The following is a 15,063-nucleotide window of genomic DNA, read 5'->3' as shown; positions in this document are numbered from 1 at the left end:
CATAGATTAAGAATATCTATACGTCCGCTTTTTCTCTACTGTTTTGTCTCTCGCGGTGCGGCATGTTTCAGATGCAACGCATGTCGCACAACACAAAGCGAGAGGGAGGATGCGTATAAGTACGCCAAATACGCCATTATTATCCGTCCCCGATTATTATTTACCGATATGTTAGTTATCTTAAGATTTATTTAGTTTGTTATTTTTCGTAGCAAGTCTCAGCTGTATGGCTGCTTCTTTCCGAAAGTTCCGAAAGTGTACGTTAGGTTAACAAGTAAGCACAAGTTTATTTTAACCGCGTTACGGAATAGAAAAAAAACTCGTATCGGGACATTGGTAACTATTGTTCGTTGACTTTATTTACGAGTACAGTTGACAACATTTTAGCTAATAAGAGCAGTTGGGGAGGGGGAGGGGTGAATATGAATTCAATAGGCACAATCGCGAGTCAGTATAGGAGCGGGAAAAGATAAGAAGCGCGAGCAAGTGGTGTCGGGTAGGGCAGTTGAGAACAGCAAGCAGTTCGAACGGCGCGATACTCTCGTTGATGCATCTACTCATCATCGTTCTTTAACGTTCAGCAGTGTTCGATCCCGTGGTGGATTTTCGACGAACGTGTGAAAATCGACAAATATACGCTTTCTTGTGCTATACACGGATATTAGAATGTCAATGTCGCGCGCGAAATCATCGAAAGGCAACGACGGTAAGCCGTTTGCATGCATCAGTTTCCCCAGAAGCAGATCCAAGAACATAACATGTATCTCCTGCAACCATAGATTCTACGTACCAGGTAATTGTTGCGTTTGTCAACTTTTTCTTATCCTCTTAATGTGTAACAGTATCGCCGCACGACGCTACTATTGATTTGCGAACATGTGATTGTCGTTTTATAATACCGGCATCGTTGCCAAAATCTCATAACAATATGTCTCTCTCGTTGTCGATGTTTATACAGCATGTACAATGCCGATCATGACGAGACTCGCGACGATCGGACGGTCGTTAAGTTTTAATGAATATAAACAGTGGAGAAAATAGGCACGCGCCGGAGAGGTTAGGGAGAGGTTAGGATTCCTTGTGTACTTTCAGCATTTTGTGGCATGAAATGTATAGAGAAACTACTAACCAACTAAACTTGACTCATTTGTCAAGCATTGTTTTAGAATGCTTTTTTGTATTTTACACTCATTTGATATTTTAATGGCGATAGCTATGTGTAGATTAATAAAATCGTTAGTGAAATGCTTAAATATTTGACTTAGTGTACCTTTTTTACACAATTAAAGTTTTCTAAATAGAAAACTTAAGCAAAGGCTTTAAAGAGTGATTGCTTTCCTTATATAGAAAGAAATACTTGCATATTAAAATATTTTTGAGATATTTTACATATAATTGCATACATAACGTAAAACCTTTTAATAAGAGAGAGATATGTATTTAATATATTGCCTCCTCCTTTTCCTCTCATTTCCCTTGTATTATTGTACAATAACATAAAACTATATATCTAACAATCATGTTTCAATATTGTGTTAGATAGATTACTGAAAGTAATTTATTTCATTCAAATAGTTGCAGATAAGTCGTTACTGATTGGAAACTTGATACCTTTGTTATTATCTTGTGGACATCCCGTATGTACTGGATGTGTGAAAAAGAAAATTATATATTGTTCTTCATGTAATAAAGATATACAAGACAATACAATTAAGAAACTGCCATTGAACTTGTACACTCTGGGTCTGCTTATTTCATCAAGCCAACGTCCAATGGAAACCAATGATGAAGATTTTGTATTTTGTCATACGGTAGCTCTAAAGTTACGTCAGATTAAAAGCCAAGGTTAGATTTGAGATATAATAACAAATCAAATATATTTACCAAAGTGATTGAGAAGAAAATTTAATAGTTTATTTCTATTTGTAGGATTTTGTTACGAATGTGGAACTTCTGCTTCTATTAAGTGTGTACAATGTATGGTACTCTTTTGTTCCTGTTGTTATTCTAAAGTAATTTGATCTTTTTTTAATAAAAATTAATGTTTATATATATATATATGTATATATATATACACACATACATTATTATTAAAACTGCAAAAATTGGTAATAATATTTTATAATTTTTGTTTTGTAGATTCATGGGAAAGCATTGCAGAATCACACACAGATTTCGCTAGTCAAAGAGGAATATGACAGCTTCTGCACAATTACAAACAATTGTTCATCAACATGCAGTGAAGCATTAAGCTATTTTTGTAATGATTGTGGTACATCTGGTTGTTCAAACTGCATGCTGCTCAAACACAAAATGCATGATTATGTTACTCTAAAAGAAAAGGTTAGTACAGTTAGTAGTATTATACAATAAATTGATTTATTGAACATTTTATTGTATAGTATTTATATTAATCTGTGGAATTTATTTTACAGAACAAGGAAATGATACCTGAGTTCAATGAGGTCAATCAAAAGATTATGGTGAATCTGCAAAGGATCAACCAGACAAGAAAGGTGAGTACCTATCTCCATCAACATTTGTTTTGGCAAGGAGACTGTTCATATAATTAATATGAGACGAGTATGTGTTAGAAAATGATCAATAAATAAATTTATTAACAATTTTAATAAAATATTAGGTACACATGTAGGAATAATTATATTTGATTTTTTAAGTTATATTCAGGTTAATGTATCGCTCACTATTTTAAAGTGATTTTTCAGTGACTCTTGATAAATTATAAGTAAATACTTTCGAGACACATCCTCGTGCAAGTATATGATAGAAATGTCTGTTTTAAATTTAAATATATACTAAACACATAACATCGATATTTTTTACATATCAAGTGTGCCACAAAGAAAATGTGTGGTTACATATACATATGTATTAATATATTTATAAACAAATGGCGAAATCTATTCGATATATATATATATATTTTTTTTTTCTCTTTTTTTATGGACGATATATACGCGAAGATATTAGTCATATTCTCGGCGCGCATCGCGCGTACTTCAACTGTTACTATTTTTCGTTGAGATACGAAAGTTATGCAACCCGACGTTGTATAACTGCAATAATACACAGTACTAAGTGGTTCGTCGGACGTAGGTCGAAAGAGATAGCGCTCCGCCAAACAGACGAGCACTTTCGGGTCATAAATAGTACACAATACGCATATGACTAGAGGGGAGTACAAAAAATATCTAATATATCATCTAATATATCATCAGCCATTTCATACCCGTACAAAATGATCGCGATAGTCTAACTTACTTTTTACGCGCGATCCTTTCTATTGTTAAATCACATTTAACTCCATCATACACATATTGCACTTTTTCGGGATTGCGAGACTGTCTCGCAATCCACAATGGGTTTTTGTTGTTCGTATATCGTAATGGCAACGAGACACATACATGTGTCATATATAAAGACTAAGTTATTTAACATATAACACTACATGTCTACTACGTGTCTACTTGTCGTCATCGTCGTCATCGTCATCGTCATCGTCATCGTCGTTGTTCTTCGTTTGCGGCTTCCCCTTGTGTTTATTTTTCTCCTCTTGTTGCTTCTTCAACTTCTTCTCCTTCAGTTTCGCCTCCATCTCTTTGAACTTGAGCTCTAGATATCGATCCACTTCCGGACCGGTGAAATCCTCCGGGAACTTGGGCATAATTGGCAAAATGTACTTGTACAGTCGTTCATTCAGCACGTACAGTTGAGTGGTCGTTTCGCATTTTACGTTGAACCACCAGTCGCAGGTCAATGCCACCTGACTGAATATCGTACCATTCGGGCACAAGAATGATGACTTGCCGCCGTTTAAATCGCAATAGTGCCACACCTGAAAACGATATTATCTTTATTCGAATAATTAAAATTTTGTCGAATGCAAAATCCGAGAACTCGCGAATGTATTATAATCGAGATGAGAGAACTTTGGCGAAGATTTAAAGTCCGACAAATGTTTGATGGATTAAGATCTGCCACAATCGCGCGTTATCCATACGAATAACTTGAAATTTCATCAAGTAGAGATTGCGAGAGACCGAATCGTAATGCGGTCTTACATTCAAATTCGTAAGGTGAATTTCAAACAATCTCGAATGTCAAACTAAACTATGAAAATGTCTAAAAAGTTAAAATAATTTCAAACGTTACACTCACTTGACATCTGGTCGCGGGGTCGCCGAAGAATCCTTTGTACCTTTGCTCTTTACAGCTAAAGGAAGTTTCCGGTATGGTCGCGTACGCCGGGTAGTCAACGTGGGGTTTTCCGCGTGTCGCGCCATATTTAGCCGACGTTTTCGGCATTTTCGTTTCCGGATGTGTTATTTCGTTGGGCGTCACGTAGCCCTTGCTCGTAGACGTCTCGGTAGAGATCGGCAAGGTGTATTGTTCGTCCTGCGAGGCGTCGTCGTTAAAGTCCTCCGTGATCTCATAGGAATGTTCGCTAGGTGCATCGGGTTTTACGGTTGGCCTGAAACTTTGCTTCGCGTCGTTCGAGATATCCTGAACATACGGAACGTAGTATTCCACCTTCTCATCCTTCACATGATTGTAATCTGGCAGTACCGGTTGCGTCTTGATCGGCACGTTGTCAACGTAGTCGATCGTCTTGTATCGTTCGGGGTCGTCGGTAATGTACAGGGGGTTCGGTGTCACTTGAAACTTCGTCTCCGTGATGACTTTCGGCCGCGTATACGTCTTCGGTTTGTGGTTGTCGTAGCTGTTCAATCGGGGTGGCAAGGGTGGCGGCGACGGCGACGGCGACGGCGACGGCGACGGCGACGGCAGCGGCCCTTGCGACTGCGGAAAGTCCTCTTTTCGCGAATTGTGCAGGATATTGAGGATCTCCACGAGCGCCTTTATGCTCTGGTCAATGTTGTCTTTGTTCAGCCTCTCCGGCAGTCGTTCGGACAATTGGAAGCTCTCGATTAGATTGTTCAGATTGACGCTCGGCTTTCGGTAAACCGGCGAGATGAGCGACGGCTTTCTCTCGGCCGTCTCGTATTGCTGCTTCAGCAGCACCGGTTGTTGCACCGCCGACGGGATGTATCTCAGTCCCTCGAATTCGTTATTCGGATAATTAAGTAGGACAACGCCCGGCCGCGTTGCGTAATCCTGATCGTAATCGTCCTGCGGGCCGCCGTACGCCACTGGGTTCTTCAGCAAGTGCTCTCTCGCGGGCGGTCGTAGCGGTCTCGCGGTGCTGTAGTATCGATTCTCCTTGTGCAGGATCTGGCCTCGTGCAGGCGTGGTGATCTCAGGGTAGGTCTTTTGGATCTGGTAGACCTGCTGATAGGCCGGGGTGGAATAGTCCGCGTAGTTGATCTTAGCGTTGTACTTGACCGGCGCGAAGTAGTCGTTATCGCCGCCGATGTTCCTCGGGTCGAATTGCACGGACGGGACGAACTTTGTCTCCTGGCTAGGTAGACCGACGTGATACTTGTTACCGCCGCTTCTCCTCGGGAAGCCGGCTAGCCGGAGCAACTGCTGTTGCAGTTGCAGCTGCTGTTGCTGTTGCTGTTGCTGCGGGCTTTTTCGGAGCAGACTTCCCGAGAGCTCCTTCGCATAATTTTGCGCCAGCGCTGGCTGCCCGTTCACGTAGTTGTTGGCGACGTAAAAAGTCATGTAGGGTATCAATCTTCGGAATCTCTCCTTGAATAACGTCAGGTTCATGTTTGCCAGTAGTTCCTCCCCGTCATCCTCCGCGATAGTGCTAGTCACGTTCGGCTCCGTCGGCGATGCTCCGCAGCTTTGCATTAATAACAACACTGCAACCGAGAAAAAAATAGCTTTACTCTTTGCCGTCGTTTTTCTTGTCGATAATGTTGACTCGCAGTTCGCAGCGGGTAGCGTTTACGTCTAAATAACTTTGTCACGAACCTGTCAATACGCATGCCTATATCATCACGACGGTAATAATACAGCGAGCACGTTTCTCCCTTTCTATATTTCTTCGAATGCGTCAAATGTACACCGGCAGAACCGTCCGAAGCATTAAGCCCTTCGAGCATACGACAGAGAGGACACGAAGGACACCTGCGCACAGGTGCAAGTTTGCACTCGTTCAAAGGGTTAGCGTAATCGTTAGCGCGCAATTTCGGCGCGGCGTCGCGCTGCCGCGCCGCACGGGGGGGGGGGAATTGCACGGGCGCGAGCGGAGAATGAGAGATAACGCGGTATGTCTCTGAAATGTCTCGTTACGGTCGACAGAGACACACGAATCGTGGAAAGGGGGGACGGTCCTGAGGGTTGAAGGTTGAGTCTGGCGAGATAGAGAAGGATCGGTGCACGTTTTTAGTGGTTCCATCGCTCGAACGTGCTGGCGCGAATATACCCGGCCGCGAGAGTGCCGATGTACATATGTACGATGTACGCACCACTTCTGCATGTACGCATCCGCCCGCGTATGCACTCATCCACTCGCACACACGCGCATGCACGCACGCACGCACGCACGCACGCACGCACGCACGCACGCACGCACGCACGCACGCACGCACGCACGCACCCACCCACCCAAACGAACTCGCGTACCTTTATTCTTGCTGTCTCGTCGTGCGCGCAAAAGCGCTGGCCGACGCTCTCTCTCTCTCTCTCTCTCTCCGAATATTTTCCTTCTAATTTAATTTCATCTGCTGGAGCGCGCAGTACGCGCGCGTTACCTCGCACGTCCCGAGGACGAGGGTGGAGATTCAGATTGGGGGAGCGGAGGGGAAGAGACGGGAAGGGGTGCATTGCGTCGCGAATATAACGATGCACGGTGGCTTTTCGAGGGGTCGATTAGAAGTGTATTTCGCTGCGGGGGCGAAACCGGAACGTCGGTACAGAGGGGTGAATTCTTTCTCGATTCACCTCTTCCGTCTCGTTGCGCTCTGCCCGTTGAATGAGAGGGGGGAAACGGTCGGTGCTGAAAATCGTCGGATTCTTCAATCCGCGATCTGTCGGTCTGCGAAATCGCACATACATATATCTGTCCTCCTCCCACTTCGGTCTGTTTACCCGTAGGTTGTTTCTGCTCGCGAGTGAATAATTACCGGCGCGCGGTTTTGAACTTCATTCGCGCGGCATTCTAAAAACGCGCGTATATCTCATCAGGAGCAACAATGGGGGGACCCATTTATTCGGCATACACAGCGCGGCACGTGCTCCCGCGGGAGCAGTTGGTCTATGAGATACCGCTATCTTGGTTCATAACGTACTACGTATATTGTTTCTGTTTGAATAATTCTGTCATTGTTAAATTCGCCACACACACACACACACACACCCGCAGTACGCTCTTATACGCGGCGAATTAAAAGAGAACGTTGACGTGCCGAATATTTCTACGGTAAATATCGCTCGTCGTACTTTTCGTCAATTCGACCGACGTGTAGAATTTTACTTCCCGCGACAGGTAACAGATTTAGAATCGACCGAATCGAAATTCGAATTCCCCTCTGATCTCTTTTTTACCTTTTATTCCGCGGGATTAAACAAACCACACGTGCCGCGTAATTTTTTCTTCGGCACCGCGTCCGACCTCTCGTTCATCCCGTGCATATTCTCTGGCACACCCTGCGCGAATATACTCATCCACTTTTTTAATACGCGAGCTTTCGTCACATCGCTGGTGATATTGCGGTGCACGAAATGCTGCAACGGGGGTGCAGAGTGGCGGAGGAAAACGTGTGGCTCGAGTGGTGCCGGATATAAACCCGCCTCACTAGACTCGCCATGAATTTTTATAAACCGATTATTTAGCATCGATGTAACAAAGTGCAGCGAGCCCGTTGAAAGACCGTCGCGCGGCGCTCCAAGCCGGCGCACATCAAAGGGACGCGCGTCCCGTATTACTCTCTCTCTCTCTCTCTCTCTCTCTCTCTCTCTTTCTCTCTCTCTCTCTCTCTCTCTCTCTCTCTTTCTCTCTCTTCCTTCCTTCCTTCCTTCCTTTCCGCCTCCCCTCTCTCTCTCTCTCTCTCTCGGACGCGCGCGCGCGTGGGTTACACACAGTTATACGCCGACCCCGACCTGGAAATCCAATTCGATTCTGCATGAAATGAGTCTGGAAACTCTGTCCGCCTCCCTCCGCGTTGCGGCGCGACGCGACGCGACGCGGAGCGGAGCAGAGCGGAGCACGGTGCGCTTTATTAATCCTGTCAGCACGAAACGTGATTGAAAAATTCGCAAAGCGCGTGTGCTCCGCGCGATCTCTGAGAGGCGTTCATCTTGAACATTTTCAAAGTACGATACGAGCACATCGTCCGCGGAATGCATTCGCCGCGTCTACATACAAAGAGACACGCGGGCTGAGACGCGTTGCATTTCTCGCGCCTTGGGTCCGCCTCGGCAAGGAAGCCGGCAAGGAAGTTTGAAAGAAAACAAGGGAAATCTTTTGTTTGTGTTTCTCCAATCGAATCACTCGCGCGTCGATCGAGCGGTGTACGTTTTTACATCGTGACTCGCGGGCAAGCGTTACTTCGATGTTGCGAAGTCTTGGTAGAAATCGAGGCCAGTTTTGAGACGCGTGCCAATTGTTGGGATTATCGAAAAATGACATCAGCGCGAGCGCGCGATGAAAAGGTAAATTTGGGAGACGACGTTTGATTTCGCTGCGGAGCAAACTTTTGTCTCCTGTCACGTCGTCTCAAACGAATCGAACACGACGCGAAAGACCTTTCACTTTTACCGTCTCGCGCAAAAAACAATTATTCCTCGAATTGGATCTCAGCCAAACGGAAACGGCGAGCGAGGCTGCCTTCTTCTTCTTCTTCTTCCTCCTAGTCATCGCCCGATGCTCTCTCTCTTCCCTCCTTTTCCTCTTCCCTCAACTATTTCTCCTTTTGCCATTCTCCTTTTATCCCGAATGTCAGGCTGACTGGCGAAATTCTAACTTGAATTCTACATTGCGCAACGCGTATCGTACCGCGCGCAAAAGTACACAATGACGGACCAGGGTCTCGTACCGATCCACGTTCGGTAATCCGATACAGAATATTAATTGGCGGGTATTGGTCTCCTAGATTACGTTATTTCGAACGCGCGTGACTTGGAAGCTCGACGGACGCGAGGTCTGGTCGCGCTAAAAGAGTGAGAGAGTGAGAGAGAGAGAGAGAGAGAGAGAGAGAGAGAGAGAGAGAGAGAGAACGAGGGGGGAGAGAGAATCGCGAAACAGATGCGGCCGGAATATAGACGTAGCTTTGTTCTCGATCAACCCTTTCCGCGCGGGATGCCGCGCGGCGCGGTCAAAAATTCACTAATTTAATTACACAAGAATCCGCGCTTCCGAGTGCGCGATATTCAATCAATTTCCGATGCGGCGCGGCACTTCTCGTAGTGGCGAAACGAAACGAGCACGGCGTACTTTCCCGACGCGCAATTCTGCATAATGAACACACCTGCACTCCGCCCGCCTATTCCGCCCGCTGTCGTTGTACTGCGCGAAATTCGTAATGTATAGAACGCCGCATTCAGCAAAAAATAACTGTTACGAATAATTGATGCCGACGCGACGCGGGCGCGCGAAGCTACCGATCGCGTGTGGCTGTGAAATTACTGCGACCGTCACTTTATTTATTGCACGTGCGCGAGGCGAAGGGCCGCCGCCACCGCTCTGAGGGGCAATACGCAATACGCGCGAGAAAATCAAGCCATTTTTCATTCTTGGCTGTGCGACGACGGACATTCTTAATGAGCGAAATATCGCGACTCCCACTTGACACCGGAGAAACATGGCGTTGCACGGGGGGAGGGGGGGTCCCTGAATACGTAGTTGCGCTCAGTGTCACTGAATTTATCATTCGAAAGCGCTCGTTAGAGCCGAGCCGGGAGATTTTTAACACGTAGGAGGAAAGAGTACGAGCGCGGGGGAGGGGAGGAGGAATTGGTTTTATTTATCACTCGTTTAATTAAACGCGATGAGATTCCGATCGAGCTTTGGCGCCGTGATAACATTGACGTCAAAGTTATCGGGATTGTGCCGGCACGTTTGACTTTGTGGACCGCGGCCATTCCTTTGTTTCTCTTTCGACTTTGATGCGCGTATAAGTGATAACACACGCTGCGTACACACGAAATCGCACATTTGCAATTTCGGATATTTATCCCGATAAAATTGCACACTGCTACATTGCGACGTAACGATGATTTACACAACCGCTATGATGGGTGTCGAGTATGTATAATCAGCTCGCTATCAATGCGTGCTTCAATAATTATCCAGTATTACGTAAGCGCGTAAGTACGAGCGAAAGGAAGCGCTTGTTTTTCCACCGGGATACGGATACGTATGCGTACGCACGTAGTAACGAAGGTAATTATATGCACACGATACACACCGAAGCGAAATCGAGATAGTCTGGTCGGGGAGTTAGGAGGAAGAGAGATAAGGAGAGAGAGAGAGAGAGAGGACCGATCCCGTTTTGTTTCTCGTGGATGTGCATCGTCCAGGCCGAAACGAACGAGAAGGAGAAGGAGAAACGCGTACGCGCGAGACCGACTGCGAGAGCAATCCGTCCAAAATAATGATATTTTCAAGGATAATCGCCGATGGCTACGTGACCGGGCTACGCATCAATTTCTCCCTTCGCAGCGCGATCCCCGATGCACGTCAATCTTTCGTTTCTCGTTGCACGATCAACAAACATTAGTGAGATGCGCGCGCGCGCGAAACGCCCGAGCGTAGAGAGGGTGGATTTTTCGGACGCGAGAAGTCGCGGTCAGGACGACGCGGCGCGGCGAGTTCGCTAATGAATGTTCGCGGGTAATCGGCAGGTCGTAAACGGGAAAGCCTCCAACGGCGGAGTTTCGCTCGTATGGCCGCGGAGGATCGTTCTCCAAGTGGTCGTGAAGAACGCAGCTTCTCTAACGGAAGAACATACTGCGTAATCGTAAAAACGTACGCGACACAGCGGTGGTAGGTTCTATATAACAGCGGCGAAGTGTTGACACTTGCCGCCGCGCGCGCGGGGTCACGTTTCTCATCGCCGGTCGTATCTTATGTCACGGCGGAGGGGGGGGGGAGAGGAGGCGAATTTCCACGGTCGCGTCGGGAAACGAGTGAAACGTCGTCGTCGTCGTCGTCGTCGTCGTCGTGCGAATCCCGCCGGCCTGGCGAAATGATCCGGAATGCCCGGGGAGCTCGCATCGCACGTATGCGCTCGCGCCCGCGCGAAACCGTCGTCGTCGACGGCGACGGTGAGGAAGGGAAGAGGGAAGAGGGAAGAGCAGCTCGTATTCGCGCTGCGCGCAGGCCGGCGCGCGTTAAATACGCGTCGCCGGCGGTGGGTAGCCTGCGAGCACGTGTTTCTGGTTTACGGTCGACCCGTCTCAGCATGGGGCTCCGGAAATCCAGAAAAGCGAGGGCGTGTGCGTGCACCGCCGTCGCGCGTTTTGCACGTCATTTAATTAAAGCCGGAAAACGAGCCGCGTAATGACACTCGCGCTCGCGCGGGGCTCGTCGCATTTCGATGCCGCGGGTATATCTAGTGCCGTGTGCCGTGCGCCGTGCACCCGCCCGGGCAGGGCGGGGTCGCGCCGCGGCAGGACCGAGTGAGATTCGACCGGAGAATTCCGCGGATGCTGATGCGCGCCGGGTCCGCACCGCATCGCGAAGCGGAGCGGTCGGTCGGTCGGTCGGCTGTAACCGGTACCGGTGAATCGGACCTTAAGGGGATACAAAGCCGCGGAATTGGCTGCGGAACAATAACGGCCGGAAACGTAAGTTAAGATGGGAGGCGCCGTATATCATCCGGGTGCCGGGGGTAGCGCGGAGAACTCGAGTTTCACCTCGAGACGAATACTCCGAGAGGAGAATGCTCTTGGTCGCGCGCTTCGCGCGAGCGGAGAGTAACCCTCGCGGGTGTCATTAAGGAGCGAGCGGCGGGAGATTTTTCGCGATATCGCGGCCGAGTCTCTCCCTCCCTCTGGGATGTGAATTTTTTACTTAAACAATAATCCCATCGTTGCCCCTCGCCCTCGCGTCGCGACGGTGTATTTTGCTGTCGACGTTGAAAGGATAAGACGATGCTTTTCTTTGAGAATTTCCCTTCCGGCAATTCCGGCTTTAAGTTGCCGGCCACGCGAATGTGATCGGAAAGGATCACAGTCGTCCCTCGCGGGCGTTTGTATTATTATTCGCGAAACAGCGGCCGTGGATAGCCGTTTGATTTGTTGTTCGCGTGTCCCTTTGGCGCACGGCGATCTGTTCGATTAGTAGCTCGGCCAAATCAGATCGTGTGGACGTCGGTTAAATAGAAACCAGAGCTTCCCATCGAAATGATAGTCAATAAACGCTTACGCTCCAATAGTTTAGCGGAAAATGTGCAAACGCTTAAATGTCAACAGATAACCAGTTCGCTCGGATACACCGCCCACGGCGTTGTCGCGCGACCAATCGATCCGGCAGCGACACTTCCTGTTGCCGATCACGCGCTCCGCGCTGCCAACTCGTGTCTACAGCGCGCCCGGCCAGCGATTTTCTTTCGAAGTCTTTCGACTTTCTCCTTTCCGCGGCCGAAATTCTCGACGACAATTATCCCGGCGACCGGAGATTCGACAGGTCGTAAACTCGAGGAAAGCTTCCACGTTTTCGATTCTCTCCCTCTCTCTCTCTCTCTCTCTCTCTCTTTCTCTCTCCCTCTCAAAGCAATCGCGAAACGACGACATAAAATCGAAATCCGTTTTCGCTTCGCATCAGGCAAATTCATGGCTTTAATAAAAGAGAGGAGAAACAGCAGAGAACGAACCCGGACGCTGCAGAGGAGAAAATTACGCGTAATGATAGCGGTGCCGCGAGGAAGAGGAGGCGCAAATACGCGCGCCGGCCATTGCTCATACGTACGCCTCCGGTACGTTGTATTAATCTTCGTTTGTCCGCCTTTCGCATTGTCCGTCGGTACAATCGGGCGAAATCAATCGATTCAGGGAAATGCCGTATTCCCCTCGAGGGTCAGCGCGGGTAACCGCTCTCAAAGACCGCGGCTCGCTGTAGCGTTACAAATGCAGCAAGCCCGAAGAATGCTAATAGCTCGCATGTGTCGCTAATGAACCCCTCCGAATAGCCGTGCGCGCGCGCGCCATGCGCGTTTACATTGTATGGCATAAACCGCGAGGTGGATACGCGAGGGGATACGCGACCGTCAGGGCGCTCTACTACGGGATGGCGGCCGGTGGGAGCATTAAATTCGTTAGTCCAAGTCCGCTTGAAAATCTTGCTGTTTGCCGTGTCGCACAAAGGAAACGTTTCGACAAACATCGAGGCGTTTCCAGGGGGGAATTCGACGACCAGCAGCCAGTCTCGCCACGTCGATAGAGATGGCGTTCAGCATATGAAGATTGCTCGTGCCGCGTTTTATTTTACCGAGAAATTCAATTCGTTGTTGTGGGCCCGACAACGGACGCTTTTCGGGGTCGTTTTTGGAAGCGCGATTGAACGCGAGCGTATCGCTTATTTAATAGACTAGACCAGGAAACGGCAGAATTCACACACGCGGGGATCGAATTCGTCCGTTCGAAGTTCGCGCTTCGACTTGCGGAATTTTCCAAGTCTCGGCGTTTTGTTTGATTTATTTTCGCTATTTTCTCCACACGAGACATCGCGCGCTCGAAATGTTCTCATGTTTTCAGCTACGAGCGAGATATCGTTAATTTTGCCTTTCCGCTTATACTCGTAGTTGGTCAGAAAAATCAACGATTCGTAATATTGTTTGAATGCACCGAGACGTAGAATCGCCGTATCCACCGCCGCAATTATTCGGATTTTCGGCCAACTCGTTCATTTGGTCGGATAATTTCAACTATTCGGTCCAAGTATTCCGTAAATTTAAATCGATTCCACGCGTTCAGTCTTATTGGCTCACTCGCCGCGCGCTTATTCGTATAAAATTGCTGCTGGAACGTTTAATAATGCAGCAAAGCGACGCACAGCGAGAGAGAGAGAGAGAGAGAGAGAGAGAGAGAGAGAGGGAGAGGGAGAGGGGAGGAGGTTATTGTCCGGTCTTTTTAGAATATATATATCATTATCGTTTATCACTATCGTTTTTTTTTCTTTCTTTTTTTTTTTCGATAAAATTTTTACTTGGACGATCCGCTCCCGTTCGTCAAATTTGCGTCAAGGCAATTTTCCGCGCGCGCGCGCGCACTCCTCGACTCGCCATAACTAATGCGGATGTTTCATGGGCAAATTAGCAGCACGGACGGTAGCCTAATAAACGCAAATACTAATCAGCAAATACTGATTGTCTTTCATTATCGTGGCCGATATAATTATTTTCTCGAGGGAGAATCTGCGCGGAGGAATAACGGGAAATAGGAGAACGCAGTCATTCGGATAATACCTATTTAATTAACAATATACATCATCAAGCCGCGCAGATATCGCTCTTTCCAGGAATCAAATTAAATTTGTGGCAAAGCCCGTATAAATCGTATTAAGCCCACGGGTCGCCATTTTCCGTCCCGGCGAGTATTTCCAATTCGTATCTATGGCACACGCCCTGTTCTCTTAACCCTTCCTGATCACGCTGCCTCGACAGTTCCACTCGGTCGATCCTTTGACCCACCGAGCAAACCATGATACCCCTCTCGTCTGCCGGAATGCTTTGAAAGTCATCTCCATATCGCGTCCGCTAAAGAACTTGCGCTGTATAGAGGCGATATATAGGGCGGAGATAGTTTTACCACTTTGACGTACGGCACGGACGAGCCACGATCGACGCAAAGTGGTTTCCTAACGAAAAATTAGGATAATCGAACTTTCGCCGTGTAATTTCCGCGGTGGGCCTAGAGGGGAAGAGCTTTTTCGAGCATGTAATTCGAGGCATGTCTGCTTCCTCGATGCGTCGGTTCTACATTGAGCCTGCAAATTCCGTCAGCTCGATGAACCAAGAGAGAGAGAGAGAGAGAGAGAGAGAGAGAGAGAGAGAGAGAGAATCTCTAGGTAAAAGGTACAAGTTGTATCAATAAATCGGGTTGATGAACGAATATCTCTGTTCTCATTTCTTTTATCGCGCTTTTATTGCCGTGTCGATGGTACTTGAATATTCTATTAAAGGATCAAAGAGA

The 15,063-nt window shown here is 47.6% G+C and overlaps 2 protein-coding genes across 4 annotated transcripts in view; one reads left to right on the top strand and one right to left on the bottom strand.

Moving 5' to 3' along the window:
• Nucleotides 1-404: 404 nt before the first annotated feature.
• Nucleotides 405-15,063, top strand: part of qin (tudor domain-containing protein qin) — a 200,104-nt gene continuing 185,445 nt past the window's right edge. For 2 of the 3 annotated variants that reach the window (XM_025301063.1, XM_011145381.3), the window contains exons 1-5: nucleotides 405-793; nucleotides 1,576-1,845; nucleotides 1,930-2,012; nucleotides 2,140-2,343; nucleotides 2,436-2,516. In XM_025301063.1, coding sequence (XP_025156848.1) covers nucleotides 667-793; nucleotides 1,576-1,845; nucleotides 1,930-2,012; nucleotides 2,140-2,343; nucleotides 2,436-2,516 — 765 coding nt within the window. In that variant the 5' untranslated portion in view covers nucleotides 405-666. Of the gene's footprint in view, nucleotides 794-975; nucleotides 1,068-1,575; nucleotides 1,846-1,929; nucleotides 2,013-2,139; nucleotides 2,344-2,435; nucleotides 2,517-15,063 lie in introns of those variants that run through there. The other variant, XM_019842597.2, reaches the window with a different exon arrangement.
• The window catches only part of LOC105185694 (uncharacterized), a 47,015-nt gene continuing 34,814 nt past the window's right edge, over nucleotides 2,863-15,063 (bottom strand). Inside the window, exons 2-3 of the mRNA XM_011145383.3 lie at nucleotides 4,180-5,789; nucleotides 2,863-3,856 (exon numbers count right to left, since the gene is read on the bottom strand). Coding sequence (XP_011143685.1) covers nucleotides 3,485-3,856; nucleotides 4,180-5,789 — 1,982 coding nt within the window. The 3' untranslated portion in view covers nucleotides 2,863-3,484. The remainder of the gene's footprint in view (nucleotides 3,857-4,179; nucleotides 5,790-15,063) is intronic.

Source organism: Harpegnathos saltator, unplaced genomic scaffold (assembly GCF_003227715.2).
Source record: "Harpegnathos saltator strain DR-91 unplaced genomic scaffold, Hsal_v8.6 scaffold401, whole genome shotgun sequence".
In the NCBI taxonomy this organism is placed as follows: domain Eukaryota; kingdom Metazoa; phylum Arthropoda; class Insecta; order Hymenoptera; family Formicidae; genus Harpegnathos; species Harpegnathos saltator.
Note: the sequence above shows the minus strand (reverse complement) of the source record. Positions and strands in the feature narration are given on the sequence as shown.